Genomic DNA, 16,104 nt, shown 5'->3' with positions numbered 1-16,104 from the left:
TTAATTTAGCTACGCTGTGTTTTTATGCAGCCTTTCACAATGGATTGTCAACACACTTTCCCACAGAGGGTTTAAACAAAGGTGGGTCCTCACTTGGAGGATCAACAAGCATGGAAGATTTGCACTGACTTGTTAGGAAGGGTACCAGCCTAGTTGCAGTTCTCTTTTGAACACCAAACGGTGAAGAGACGGATGAACAGCAATGTTCTTATTGCCTCCATGGCAGTCTAGACCTGGCAAATACAGCAATGCAGGGAAAGAGGCCTTGGGTATTTCCATTTCTTTACGGAATTACCTGTACTATTGCTTAGAGACAAGCAAGAAGTCAGTAGTCTAAAAAAATATTTTAAAGTGTTCTTGGCTCAGTACAGGGTCTCCACTCTACAGAATTAAAAAGTAACTTTATTTGATACTTATTACCACATCAAAATTTTACTTTAAGGAATCATTAGCACAGGGACTAGAAAGAGAGTAAGAAAAGGTTTATATAAAAGCTCAGTTTTTAAAAGCTGGTATTAAAAAGCATGATAGAGTAGCTGGAAGTATACAGAGACCTAATTTTTTGCCAAGACCTGTGAATAATGACTCCTGAGATGTTTCCTCTAACAAGTGATAAGAGTTAAGTGCTCTCACTGATTATTGAATGCAGTTTACAATCAACTGAAAAGAGAAGTTAACAAACTATGGAAAAGCAGCTGCAGGTGAATTTTGACGAGCACAACGAAATCGACAACTATAAATACACTGAAGAAGAACAAAAACCCAGAAATTTTACATCATCATTTCATTATGGCAGCTTATAGTTAGAAAATGACTAAAGAAGTCAACATTTCTATTACTACTTATTTCCTTCAAAACAAATTCTTACCAGTATAAAAATATATGGCTACATGACTGTCATGGCTTCATTCGAAATTAAGGGGAAAGACAGAGAAATTAATTATAAAAGATGTAGATATATTAATATAAAACAATTAAAACACAGAAATGTACAAAAATGTCCTCTCCGTTCAGATTATTACAACAGAGAAGGTCTTTCATAATTTCAAATGACAACTGAGAATATGCAAGAATCAGATTTGATTATTTTCTCGGTCCATACTCTTAAGTACATAAGCACTTTGGGGACACCAGAACTTCCAAATACTTTCTACAACAGCAATATGCTTACCCTCATTTTTTTGTAACCACAGACTCAAATTTAAAATTAAATTCTGAAATACTTGTACAGCCATAACTGAGAAGAACACTACTAGAGAAACACAGTTCTGGTCACCCTCTGCCTACCCATATTTACACCTGAGGTATCTGGATCACGGTGTGATGCTGCTCCAGGAGTGGCGTGAAAACAAAACAAGAAAACTGCTCAGGGGAAAATTTTGGCCCTGCTGAAGCCAACCACAACACTACCACCAGCTCAAAGGAGTAAAGCTCTCAACCCCAGGCCAGCGATGGCAGTGTATCAATAAGATCTCATGATAAAGTCCAGAGAATAAACAGTTTATGCTGATAAAAAATGAATTTATAAGTAACTTAGTGTGCTGCAACTCAAAGGGATGTGACCTTTTCCGTTTATCTCAAAAGTACACTGAACCTCAAGCACGCTTTTTGAGGGAAAAATTTACAAGTGAGACAGGAATGCAACTGTGCTATTGATTTGTAGAACTCTGTGTGCAAATCGGGCAATTAATTGTATGCACAAATGATGAAACAAATGAAAGAAAGAGAAAACTGTCCTAACTGATCTTTCATCTTTTGAGAGATGTGAAATGTAGTAGTAGGTGTATCCATCAGTGCCATTTTAGCTGAGGTACTCTGTCTTCAGTTGTTGGCCAGCATCCCGTGATGCAAGACTGTAACACCGTGGATCAAGAACAGGAGTAATTCACAGACTGAATCAATGGACCATCATTAAAGCACCATGTATAAAACAAATTCTGAAATACTACTTTAAGGCTGCCATTGCAACTTCCTTCTAAATTCAAATACTCGTTAATTAAGCCCATTGACACAAAAAGTGACCAGAGCTGTCTCTGTCTCTCCCTCCAGTGAAAAAGGCTTTGTTAGATGCATTTGCAGAACAAATGGAAGCACCATACACCTTCCAGCTAAGAATACCAAGAAGCCTGAAGAAGTAGTTTCTAAATATACAGGACTCATCATATCCTCCCTTGGTTAAAAATACAAAATCTAGTATGAGTGGATATACGACCAATATATATTAAGCTCGTATTTACAAACAGTATATAAAAGCAGTGAAGTCATTATAAACTACAGATTATTTTTTTTTCCAGAAGAAAAGAAAAAATGAGGGGAAAAAAGGAGGAAAAACTACGAGGAAGTGAAACCAAGACATTTAGGCCATATATTTAATTTCTTTCTTGCATGAGTGAAAAGTTAAAAAGAAAATGTCCTACATTAAAACCATTGCTTTTTTGCCTGTTCAAAATACCTGGTTTTGCAGTTAATAGCACATTGTGGCCATTATTTCAATACAAAGAGAAATACATCATATTATTTCTCCCAGGAAAATCAATGTGCTTAGTTTCATGAAAAAAAAAGGACACTCACAGGCAGCAACTCTAAGAACCGTGAATCCAGTTCTGCAGTACTTCACCTAGGCAAGACTTCTTCCTGAGCGTGGTGCTCGTGCAGGGACAACAGAAGGGAAAGCAGGGTTCCCTTGGGTGCCACTCAGAACACGAGGAGGGATGGGTGAAAAAAAGCCCCCTAACATAAAGCCAATTTGCTCTTTGTATGTGCATGAGTTTGGCTTGTTGGTTTTACATCTTGTATTTCTAGCAATATTCTCATATTCAGTTCTCATATTTTATCAATATTTTCCACTTAAGTTCAAAGAAATGTTGTTATATGAACTCAGTGGTAGCATCCCTTCCACGCCACAAAGGAAGTGCTCCTGTAGTTTCCTAGCCAAGTCTGCAAGCATGTGGGCAGGGGAGGGAAGAGGAGATGATACTTAGCGCACATTACAAGGTATTTATTTCATTTCACTCATTACATCAGTTAGACACAGTCAAAAGCTGTGTTTCATCCACAGGGATTTCTGGGATGGAACATTTTCACCCGGACTTACATTTTTTTAGCAAGGGTTCATCTCCGGTGTAGCACGTTATTTAATGTTTTTGTTTTAGAGAATAACAGACTCATACAGTAGACACAGTAGCTTAAAATCTTAATGGTATCGAAATACATCATTTGGATGTTAATGGTCTGTGTCAGAGTATTCAGATACTGAGGTAGCAGAGAGTACAAACGCAGTTGACTAATATTTAATTTATCTCCTCTTGCTGCTGTTCATATGGTCCTCCCCATCCATCCCCCCGAAGCTCGCTGCTGGGTTTATAGCAACGTCAGCAGTTCTCAGGCACAGCTCTCACAAGCCCTCCTATTTACTCCCAGTTTAACTTCTAATTCTTTTGTCAAACACCTTCCATTTTCCCCCAAAGTTTCTTTATCTCTTTATACAGCCTCACATGACGCCACTTTCAAGCCCCATTCCGGCCGTACCTCGAGGAGAAGTGGCGTTACCTCGGCCTGACAGGGGTTCCTCGGTACTCTGGCATCTGACAGCAGCAGTCTACCGCTCTCTGTGGATCAGTGCTAGGAAGGGACACAGAAAATCTTTTTCCCAGCTACCCGTTTTCACCTGGGAAGGGCAAGACCAACTCGCTGTCACGTCCCACAGGCAGCGTCCTGTGGCCATCTCGCTCTTCCTACGGTTCTCACCACTCTCGCCCCGTAACTCCAGATCATCCTTGCCCAGTCCTCCCTCCTCCGCGGCCCTGCCTCCTTGTCCCAGTCTCTCGTCAGCTAACTTGCCAGAGCTCTCCTCTTCTGGCTGCTCCTGCAAGTCTTGGTCTCCTTGCCTGGAGATCCAGTGTTGGCCTGAACTCACCCCTCTGAGTCCTAGCTATGCCCTTCCCTGCACGGCTACCAGGTGGCTCCTGTAGAGTTTCTGGCTTTTGTTCCACCTGCATCTCATTCATGGAGGTCTCCCACCACTACTTGCTCCAATGGGATGTAAAGGAGAGGAAGGCTCATTTATTACTTGCCCACAACCTCACAGGGCATGGCCTGTGAGGCAAACCCTGGGTTGTATCCAGTCTAGCCATAATTTGCAAGAAACTTAACCACTAAAATAATAACAGAAATCTCTGCCGAGGTTTGGACATCTTTGTGAAAAGAAATTTTTCAATGGTTATGTTCACGTTGTTTCACAGACAGATCAAAAGTACAACTTAGATACAAAGATTACTCATGCCAAATTTCAGATCTTTGATGGAGAGCAGAATGACACCAAACCATACTGACAGAAAGGTCTGAAGAACCTGCAAACCATTCATGCAACAACGTATTTTTGCCAGACCTTGTTGGGGCTGAAAGCACTAATGTTGGTGAAATCAAGTGGAAGAGTATTTCTGGTAAAAAATTCGTATCTATTTCCCCTCACCTCCTTTTACCCTGACCAGGTACACCACTGATGAAATACACTCAGAGGTGTACACACTGCTGGTCTTCTGTTATCATACTCAATCAATAAGAACAATTTAGAGCAGCGGTAACCTCTCCGTGCCTACTGCCATTGTCCCCAGGGATCGATATAATCAGTATCGCAGCTGGCTGGTGAGAAATAATGAGATTATGATAACAAAAATTTTCCAAATTTTTTCTTAGTGTATGCCAAAACATCATACTTTTCTACCTGTCCATAAAGGATAAAATAGCAACATTTAAGAATATTTTGTCAATTAAAAAAAAAAAGTATATAAAAAGTATGTTTTTATCTATGATTTCTTGAACTTTAACTTTCTTTGTGAATATAGTATTTCTTTCCCTTAAAAGCAACCGTGAAATTTGACTTCTTCGTTCTTGGAAAGCGGCCATACATGTTTAAAACTGTACCAAATTTTCCACAGATTTCTCCTGAACAGGACTGCGATTTGCAAAAATCTTGGGTTTGCAAGTCTAAGTTCCTGCCCTCCTTCCTGATACTCCTCTCGGATCCTCCCTCGAGCAACAGCATCAGGCTCTGCTCCCCCGCTTCCAGCCTGTTCCTAGTGCCATCGCCGGCCGGTTTTCAACAGCTTGAGGCACAGACTGCCTTTACGGTTGCAATAAAGTATTTTAACAGGTTGTCTGGGCCCAGTGCTTAAGTCGCTACACACCTCCTAGCACAGAGTCGGGTCTGCAGTAAGAGCAGCTGTAAGAGGATGAGCTGCGGCCGCAGGAGGAGCCGCAGAGCCCTCTCGGCGTGCAGACTGCCCTGCCCTGCCCGAGCGGGGACGGAGGGTGCGGGAAGGCTGCGCAGTTGTGAAGGGAACAAAGATCGTTAGCGTTTCCACCACACGTACGGGAACACTCACATTTCACCCACGGTGCTGGCAACAATTATGTTTTAGCTAGCCAGGTAAATAAACAGATTATATGTGAGTCTTACCTGGGAGGGAATGAGATGTCCAGTTCATACAATCTGTCTTTAAAGACTGACAGCTCTCTGTCAAACTCTAAAAGCTATAAAAGACAGAAATAAATGGATTCACTCTTCAATGTTGAACCGAGGCAATCCAAAAATACTACATTGTATAAAAGGAAATAAACACAGACTTTGATTACACAGTATATCCCTCGTGTAATAGTTTTTAAACCAGTGCAAAACGCTCAGTACTATTATGATACAAAAACAGTGAATTGAGAGAAGTGTTCAAAATGTTCCTTTTCATCTCAGTGAAACATGTAACACCGGCTCTTTGCAGCAGAGACCTATATGTACACTCACTGTTTCAAGATGGATATATTTCTTCAAATTTTATTAGCAATCTTTTCAAGGATAAATCAGATTAGCTTTAAAAAAGTACAGCAAACCGATATGCTAATCAGCCCACAAAGATGTCAGCAGAGAGTATCATATTACTTACTATTATCTTTAGCTCAGATAAGGTGGTACAACAAACACAAGGATGTGCACATCCCTCTCCCTAAGCAAAGACAAGCAGTGGCTCTGTACACCTATTCTGGGTGGTGCGTGCCAGAGAGCAGAAAGAGGGGTACGTGACAATGGGGAAATGTGTTCCCAGGCAGCAGCCAAGACACAGTACTAGAAGCAGATATTTAACAGAGATGTTCATAAGTCTGGATTTAATGTCGGCTATAAATATTAGTCCTTGCCAAATTTGTTTTCCCCCGACCTCTACAGAGAAAACAAATATGTGCAGTCGTTTTCATAACACAAACCTGCTCATAACAAGTCAACGATAATCGTCCACATTAAACCAATAATTGTTCTGATGGACGTGAACGACCCCATTTCAGAGCCACGGCTGGTGTTACGCCTGACGCCCAAGCGAATTAGCGAGTTAAAAGACAAAAAGCCGCGGGTCTGCGCTGTCACCGGCCGTCGCTCCGGTGCCACCCTCCCTTTGACAGCCGTGCCACCCAGCCAGCGCCCGAACGCGGCGGCGTGTTTGCCCGCTCCTCATCAATCACGTCCCATCTCGCAGCTGCGCCGATACCATTGTACGAACGGCAGAGGTTCCCAAAGAAATTAGATCGGGTCCCTCTCTCCCCTCTGCCACCTCATAAATCATTCCTGAAACGTGCAATTAGCAGCTACTTGTACACATTAATTATCTGTGTGAAAAGCAGCTACCTGAACCACCTGCCCTGCTGATTAGCTGCCTCTCCAAGGCCCCCCGGCTCGCTGCGGTTTCTCGCTGCCGTGTTGCTGCACGGACGTACTTCTACACGAGGATGCCAAGTAACGGGCAGCTCTCCCTATTTTAGCCCATCTCACACCAAACTCTGTGATGGGAAGATTTTGCAATACAAATAACTGCAGATAATTTGTACGTGTTTTAACCTCTGATCAAAAGCTGAAGTACCCAAGATGTTTGGATAAATATTTATGAACATCTGTGTGGAAACTTACGGTATGTATCTAGTAACATGCTCCATCCTAAAAATGCTGGGACGGTTCAGCCACTATTCTCACTGAAGCAATCTCAACATACTTCAGGAAAAAATGGTTTATCATGCACGTTTCCAGACTGTGACCCTATATTTAAGTATATAGTACGGATAGATGTGTACCTACAATACATACATACAAACTGGCTATGAAAACAAATGTTACCATCCTTTCCTGCTCCACGTGTCTCCATCTCAAAGATGTTATCTGCCCAACGTGAATCTAGCATAGGAAGAAAAGTCTACCACCCCCAGTTAAAACTTTTCTTTGAAATATATGGCTACTAATACAGTGCAAATACATTTTTCCTACTGTTGCTGAGTAAACAGATCAGAGCAGGGAAGTGGGAGCATCAGAGAAAGGGCTATTTCTGAAGTGTGAAAACTGCAAGGACTGAATAAAAGAACAATGCTCCCCAGAACACAATGGTATAAATTACTCATGGGCATCCCAGGGGCTGGCCACGTTAAATGGCTGCATTGTCCTCTCACACCAATTCACACTTTCCAAATTTTACACATTCAGATTGTTCTTGCTATGATGATATCTGCAAACTCAGTGAACGCCGGGGTTCAGAGCACTAAGCATGCAGACATGCGTTATATCCAGAGAAGTTTGGGGTGTGTTTATTTGCTGCAGTTGCCTGTTCAGTTGTGTCGGTGCCATGCAGATGAGCTGCTGACCCTGCTGACAGAGAGGACAGATAATGGGAACAAGACTGTATTGTGTGCTGTGCTCTCTATCGGTTCGCCAAGTTTCCCCAGGTAGAGGGACACCTTCAACTTGCAAGGACAAAGCCAAAACCTCACGATGACCCAGCTGGTTGTCAAAGCCCAACTAGGTGCCTAGAAGAAATACTCAGGGAATGCTCGTTGTAGACAATTCATCCTCACATGTAAAACAGTTAAATACTTTCACTGCATTAATTGCACAAACTATTATTTCGTGCTATATTTTAAATAATTATTTAATTTTAACAAATTATTTTTTCCTAGATATCAAGTGACTATGTTACAGTATCTGTAACCTCCTGTTCAAACGTGTCCACAAACTACGCAAACACACGTCTGCTCATTACGAAGGGTGATGACAAATTATCTGTGTGTTCAGGGCCGTGTAGTGTGAACCCACCCAACAGCTTCTCTTCATTCACCTGGTAGCGCTGCAGACAGCGGGGAGTGGCGGGGAGAAATGAGGAAAACTTGAACTGCACATTTTGAGAAAACTCCAGTTAATTTTTCAGTAAACAGCATGTTTTAACTATTACTTTTTTGGTATTAAAAGCACTTGCGTTCTCATTTAAGCCTATAATCTCAAAATACAAGATTATTGATGAAAAACCACGGCTTCACTAGGGCTTGTCACAGTTATAAATGTCACTTTCCCTCAACACAACTTAGTAAGAGAAGGAACGGGAGCTGACACGGGCATCATTTAATTGTATTATTTGCTTTATGACAGGTACATGGGTGGAGCTCCTTGGCACTATAGAAAACGAATGAAAATTAATATAGGCCAGACGATACCGAGGAGCAGTCAGAATCTCACAGGGAAGCACCTGGAACATACTCTACTGATGGCAATTTTCAGAACAAACTGCTCACTTATTTCCATATTGTACATTAAACAGCACTGTGAATAATGTCATTGCTCTAACAGTAAACATGAGTATGTCTGTCACTCCAAATGCCTTAAAAATGACAAAGAAATTAAGTTCAAAGCCTAAAATCAATATATTGTTCTATTTAATTTACTCATTATAAGATCATCCATAAAAACCAAATCTTTAAGGTGTTACATGACGTGCTGGGACAATTTGAGCCATTACACAGAGATTTTAAAACGCTGTGGCTGGAAGTTAAATCCAGAACTACATGTCACAGGCAGCTCAGAAGACTGTTCTCTTCCCCAACTCAATTTCACTGATGTGTTTATACCCAAATGATAGCAAGGGTGATGCAGGGCCCACGTTTTATCTGCTGCAACCACTGAGCTGCTGATACTATGTCAAGATATTTGCTCTACAACGTCCACGACCAGCCCAACACAAATGCTTGATTAACATCTTCCAAATGAAAACACCATCCATACATATAATATATCCATAGTTAGCTGGTATCCCACGAGACAGAGACAATACGCCTCGGGGAGCACAGCCATGCAGCACGCATCCGCTGGCCTGTGACTGTCAGAAAAAACTCACAGGGCAGAATGTGATTCTTAAAACCAGGTTAAATTCAGTGATAGGATTTTGCAGTCTGAAGTATTTCCCCTTAGCACACTTCAGGAGCCAAATGCTCCAACTGGTTTGTATACTCAAGCGCCTGCTGACCTGAACGGGAATCGGCTTGGTATCAGTGAAGTTCTCTGCACAGAACTAAAGAACCACTGCATCTGCAGTAAGGGATATTCCCTACTTAATTTGAGTAGAATTAAAAGCACTTAGGGCTGTCGCCTGTATCGGTTGCAGTGCCCGTCACCTCCTAAGGGCATTTCCAACACTCTTGTTTCTCCAGGCAACTGTGCTGCCTGTAAAAGGTGCTGAAGAGAGTTTTGTTTCTCCCTCCCTTTTTCTCGCCAGCACCACGACGTACCGGTGCGCTTACGTACAGGGGTGAAGGAGAAGGCAGTGCAGGGTACCAGGGCATGTGGCTCTGCACAGGCACTGCCTGCAGAACCCATACCCCCCTCGGGCACAATAAATGGAGTAGGGCTGGACGGACGGTGTCAGTACTGCGCAGTCCTTCCCGTGGGGACTGCAGCGAGCTCCCCTGCCCGGGGCTGGGGTACGGGACAAGTTCACTGTCCCTACAGCTCACGGGGCCGTGTGTGGTGAAGCAGTGTGTGCTCTGGCCAAAGGTAGCAATTATCTGCAATACTAAATTTCAATATTATGCAGCTTGACAGTAATCAAAGGATTATAACAGAGTTTAGCTAGTTGTAGAAATCAAGGTAATTTTGCTCGCTTCAGTTTAAAGCGACGAGGCGCTCTTCAAAGGTCAGTGTCCATCGGCACGCCGCAGTGGGCCACCTCGGCTAAAGTCACACACGTGTGAACCCTTTAGAGCAGGGCAACTTAATTCAGTCATTGGAGTAGAACAATGGCAATTACTCATCAGGACCTACAGACCAAAGTCAGAGCATGGGTAGATCAGAAGGTGATATTAGCAGCATTTATCAAATCCATCTGCAGGGCCCACCAGAGAATTCACAGCTGTGAAAGGGAAATGAAGTTTCAGACCAAAAAGAGGAGATGAGCATAGAGAAATGACCTTAGAGAATTAAAACATGCGGGCACTGCTCACTGCAACCTCCTTTGCCAGTCTTGTATAGCACACGATTTTTTCCAAGACTTTGGAAATACACTAATTTTATCCGGCTTTCCAGTCAAAGAAAAATATTTAGAAACTGATTCAGCAGTCTACTGACTTCAAATAAAGGTCTGTGGAAATGCTGATTCCCCCCCACTTCTCCATGAAAATGTCACACACAGCTCTGCTCTAGCCTTATTTTAAAGCTACTGTTTTCTCTATCTAAGGCTTTGTAAAATGATCCATTACTATACATTTTGAATCTTAATTTTATTTCCCTCATAAAGCCATTCTTTAAAATCATGTTTCACAGAAAAAAAGCCAAAATTATTGAATATAAATGTAGCACTTACACTGCTTTTGTATATTAATAGATTTCTGAGAATTTGTCTATACATCCTGAATGGCAGTGTTGTCAGATCATAAACTCCTACATACATGTGGAGATACGGCACACAGAGAAACTGCACCAAATACCCTTTTCTGAGCATTATTAGAGTCAGGCACAGGCAGTACAAGACCCTCGGCACTGAAGGCTCCCTGTGCCCGTACTAATTCAGAAAATCTCTGATTTCAGTGGAAGCTCCCCCAGGAAAATGCTGTTTTGTTTTGGCAAAACGCCCCTCTATCTCAGGAGGCATTCCAACGCTTTAAAGGACACGAACATCTTCATACCAGTATTCCAACTTTTTCAGAAAACTGCTCTGGAAAATGCATTGAAAAACAGTATGTCTGTTACGGAAATACTTAGATTGCTTAAAAAGTTCTAGAAAGAACCACACTTCCCCTTGATGCCTATTGATCACTAATTACTGCAGACTACTATTGGCTCTGCCTCATTAGAGCGCTGATTTGGATAAAACAGTGCTTTCAAACTTTTCCAACCATGTACCCCTTACATCTTTCCAGGGGAGGCTGTAGCCCTTTTATTAGACATTTCACACGCTCAGATTTTGCATATCATCTCGGTTTTCCTAACTGCCCTGTGTGGATCCTTTCAGTCCAAGTCCGTGGACTTCAGGCCGAAACTACTAGTAGGGATAAGCTGGAAGTTAACCACCCTGCTGGCAGCTCTGCAGGGCGCAGTCACCCCTCGATCTGCAACAGGCAGCAGAGAATCCAGAGCTTATCCTGGGATATTTTTATTAGTTGGGAAAAAAAACCCAACAGAATCCTGTTGTACTGCTCCGGTAATTAGCACTCAATAAGGAGACTAAACTGAAGTACACGTAAAGAATAAACTAGTTAGTTAAGAGGTTATGAGTACTGAATCAGGTTAAGTGCAGGCTCTCGCTCGTGCAGCAGCAGTTACCCACACTAACGTCCTGCTAACAAAAGCGCCTTTCACAACCCCAGGGCTCCTTGCCCCAACGCTGCTCTGCAGCAGCAAACTGCATCCCATCCCTCCCGCTTCACCGCGCCCAAGAGCCCGGAGCATCCGAAATGCAGCACAACCGCTCACCACCTTCCAACACAGACTACAGCTCCCGCCCCCTGTGCTCCAGCCTGACCGCCCCAACGACTGCTCTTTGCTCTTCAGTCCACCAATACAGTGTGAAAGCGATGAGCACCTCTTGGCCAGCGCCAGTTCTCGGTGACTCTACCAGCTGGCCAAATGCGTGCCTCCTGCTTCCTGATGGTGAAAAGTGGATTTGTCACTCACTCTCCCGGGATTCCTGTGCTTGCCTTCATTCAAAAAAATTCACTCTGCAAAACTGCATTCATGCAAATTGCCTTTTCCAAAACTTTACAGGAATAGACACTTTAACATGATTGTAATTAATTCATAAACTGTGCACAACAGCTTGTAATACAGCTCATTCAAAATGGCAAGGACGACTGAGTGGAGGCTAACTTCAAAACCAAAAGATTTTAACTAGGAATATCCTGCTTGCAAATGTGACAGACACAATGAATTATTTCATTAAACTTTACATGTCTGTTACTGTGAAACATAACATGAATTTGCACCATTAGAGCGTTAAAACCAGCAGGCACTGTCCTGTCAGGTTGTCAGTCTGTGGGCTGCGATTTGACAAAAGCATAGAAATATATAGAATACAGTTTTAGTATTACCTGTAGAGTGATGAAAAATGGGACTTTCTTGAAGAAAGACTATGATCCATGTTTCTTGGGCAAAACTCCCACTGTGGGCTGCCCAGGGAGGTGGTGGAGTCACCATCTCTGGAGGGGTTTAAGAAAAGCCTGGACATGGCACTTAGTGCCCTGGTCTAGTTGCCATGGTGGTGTCAGGGCAACGGTTGGACTCGATGATCCCAGAGGGCTCTTCCAACCTGATTGATTCTGTGATTCTGTGAAGCTTCCCCTGAGCAAGGTCTATGAGGCAGGCTTGGCTGACATGAGTTTTCTGGGGAACGGGCAGGACCCCAGAGGCACCTGAGCGCCAGGCATCCCGCTCCGGGAGCTCCGGCCATACCCCTTGTCTCCCCCACATACCATCAGGCATCTTGAAAGGTCATCTAAAACTTCCAGACACCTCCAATTTGAGGTGTTTCTTTCCCAGAGAGGATTCAGGCTCATACCCTCCTTCTCTGGAGCTGCCAGGCGCCGGCAGGCAGGGCTGCCTGGCACGGGAAGGGAAGGCAAGGCGAGGCGCACGCCCTGCTGAGCCTGGGCACGCAGACGCCCGCAAGCAGCAGGGCAGCGAGAGACGCTGGAGGCCATTCTTGGGATCAGAGGAGATCTGGATTCCAGCCTTTGCTTTCTATACTGTTTTTCTTTCAACACCTATGTCATGTAAAATACACAGACAGTCTTAAGACCAGGGACCAGAGCCCGTGTCTCTGTATCCTTGCAACTGAGTACCCCACTCTCACCTCTAGCCATACCTGTTGTACGAAAGTGCCCTTAAGTTGCAGGCATCCATCTGTGAGGGGTACCTGGAGAATGCAAAAGGACTGGGCTACTGCAGAGAGCTGGTGAAAAACAATTCAGCACCCTTCTGTCTGTCTTTGGATTGCCGTAGACTTCAGGCAAGATGCGGAAGCCGAGGCAGGGCGCTGCTGTATATGCACAAATATTAACTGCACAAATATGATGGTGAGATCCATAAACTCCAGAGGACTGGAACAGAGGTGCAAAGATTGCCTCTCTGGACATCCCCTTGCATGTCACAAAGGTTAAAAAGGGTGGCCCTACGCCAAAGCATGTCAGCAGATCACACTGACTACAGGCTGGATGGCACAGCACAAATACAGATGTTGGACCTCCTCTTTAGACTATACTTAAACAATGACCATGCCTAAAAAAATAAATATAGCACAGTACACCTGAATTAGCCTTAGGGCTTACAATAGCTGTGTAGGACAGGACAAGGGGACAAAAGGTCATGAAACAATACGTGTAACTTTGTGATATGGGAAAATTCTACACTAGAAAAATTCATTTATTTGGGACAGGAAGCTGGCAGTAAACAGCTAACCCAGCATATCTGGACTGACTTCTGCAAGCAATCTGGCTTTACAGTTATGTTTGCTAGTGAGAACTATTTATTGACAATGTTTCCTGTCTCTATCATTATCCATTCTGCAGTTTATCCAATGGCGTATCAACTAACCACTAACTTAAGCAAATGCAATTCCAAGCATGAAAATACTGTTTTTGAGTAAAGGAATAGAGCACGAAGCCATTTTCCTGCCCGTAATTTATGAAAATCAGGCATCTCAGGTGACCACCTTAAATAAAAGAGGCAGTTTCAGGATGCGTAGGATTTCCTTATGACCAGTCCTAGGTAACAATGGTCCCAAGCAATCAATTTCCTTCCTCTATCCTAATTTGCCCTTATACATCATATTCAGGATTTTATCTGGACAGGGGCTGGTTGGCTCAGTGGATAAACCTCTGCCTTTTCACCTCTGGGATCATGGTTCAAGTCAAACCCTGATGAAATGCACTTGATCGTCCTAATCTGGTTCTTAGTGGACAGTATTCCCATTATCTTTAAAAGGGTCAGAGCCAAGGCCATTGGGAAGAGTGCATTGTGCTATATCTTGTCTGTTGATTAATACATTTTCAGTGATGCCAGCGCCTTAACCTTCATGGGCACAAATATTCTCACAAAAAGCTTAATAAATGTCCTTCATGGACTAAACCATTCTTCTCAATTTGCATATCGTTTCAGCACTTCCTGGGAATATTAAAAAAACCCCAAACAAATTACTCATCATTTAAAAGTATGTTTGCCTGAACTGTTTGTAGTAACACCTCGAAGTTAATTAGCATGATAACAGATCACTTCAAATCATTACTTGGCATAGGGAGAACAAGACCTTTAAAACTCAATCCATTTTTACAGCACATGATAATTTTCTTCTCACACCATATCAGTTGAAGCTAAACAGACACACAGAATAAAGGGAATCTGCCCTCGAAGGCTGATTTCACTGTTCAAAACACAGAAATGGGTAAGAATGTGCTCTCTGTAGAAGTTTACTGTTTGCTCTCTGCAGCAAGAGGACTGCTGAAGGACCACCCATAGCAACGTGAAGCTCTTCGCTTCTTTTTTTCCATTATAATAACAAAGTAAGAAATGGCACCACTGCCATTTCACGAGCATCTAGGCTGGAGGCCATTGGGCTTTTCAGCGTAACTACCTCAAATCTGTTTTGGAACTAATGCTGGTAACAACAGCGTCCTCTGAACCGTCTGATTATCCAGGAGGTACCGTGTGGGTGGCACCCTGGGTCTAACCTCCTCTACCTCCAAGCAGCAGAGGACAGCAGGAAGAGAGGGCGACCAGCGTAACCACAGTGATGTAACTAGTCACCAGTTCCCAGGAACACCGGACAAAAGAGATTACCATTTTCGTAGGAGGAACATCAGGTTCAACTCTTAAGACAATTAATTCACTGATTACTTTTACTACGCAGTTGTGGTCAAAATCTTAAGGACAGCACATTAGTTTCTATCTGGATTGATTCTCTAATATGGTTCATATGAAAGACAGGAATGTATGCCCCATTTCTCATTTCAGATTGTGTTAAAGATAATAAAATGATTCCTAATGATTAAACCATTTCTCTGTAGTCATTAAGAGTTTTTACATTCTTACTCTATATTTATTTAACTGACTGCTGAAGAAACAGCATTTAGCTTGTGGTTCTTTTGTACAAATGAATAACACGATTATAATTTTTTCATTAAATAATTATCTCTGTCTTGTTTTCCTTTTGATTGTTTTGAAATTAACAGGGAACTGCCAAACACAAGACATTTTGAAACAACACTTATAGCCTGATTTATCACAGATGACTAAGGAATTTGAAAAAAAAAAAAAAAAGGTAAAAGTGTAGATTTATCCAAGAACTCCCTGCACACTGCCACACTCCTGAAAGCACCAGCATGCTAATTTTTATCACTTGAGAGCTGGCAAATCCAAAGCTACGACCAAGCTTTCTGTGAGTAACGTACTGGTGAGTTGGTGTAAGGCCAGGAAGAGCGGACGGCGCTGCAGGCCCGCCTGGGCAGAAGGCCTGGGCGTTCGCCGAGTCTCCCCTTGCGTGGGGACTGCCCGTGCTCTCTGGGTGGGTGAGGAGCAGGAGCACAAAAGGGGGGGCTGGGATACGGTCGCCGTTCCCAGCTGGGGACTGCCACCTCTTGAAGGGTGAAAGGACCCGGCTGGGTTGGAGAAGCCTCATTTGTTCATGGGCAAGTCTGTGGAGGAGCAGGACCCAACGGTGCTGTACAGCACAGCTTGGCTGTATCCTGCTGCCAAGGTCAGAGGTGTTACACTATTTCTAATTCAAAAGCAACAACTCAGACTGGAATCTGCCTGACACCGAGGTGAAA

General features: G+C 43.1%; 1 protein-coding gene across 2 annotated transcripts in view; it reads right to left on the bottom strand.

The window, feature by feature from the left end:
- The window catches only part of INPP5A (inositol polyphosphate-5-phosphatase A), a 208,902-nt gene that overhangs the window by 16,289 nt on the left and 176,509 nt on the right, over window positions 1-16,104 (bottom strand). For both annotated transcript variants that reach the window (XM_068398292.1, XM_068398293.1), the window contains exon 12: window positions 5,459-5,532. In XM_068398292.1, coding sequence (XP_068254393.1) covers window positions 5,459-5,532 — 74 coding nt within the window. The remainder of the gene's footprint in view (window positions 1-5,458; window positions 5,533-16,104) is intronic.

This window comes from Nyctibius grandis, chromosome 4 (assembly GCF_013368605.1).
Source record: "Nyctibius grandis isolate bNycGra1 chromosome 4, bNycGra1.pri, whole genome shotgun sequence".
Classification (NCBI taxonomy): Eukaryota; Metazoa; Chordata; class Aves; order Nyctibiiformes; family Nyctibiidae; genus Nyctibius; species Nyctibius grandis.
This window is presented reverse-complemented; position numbering and strand designations above follow the sequence as displayed.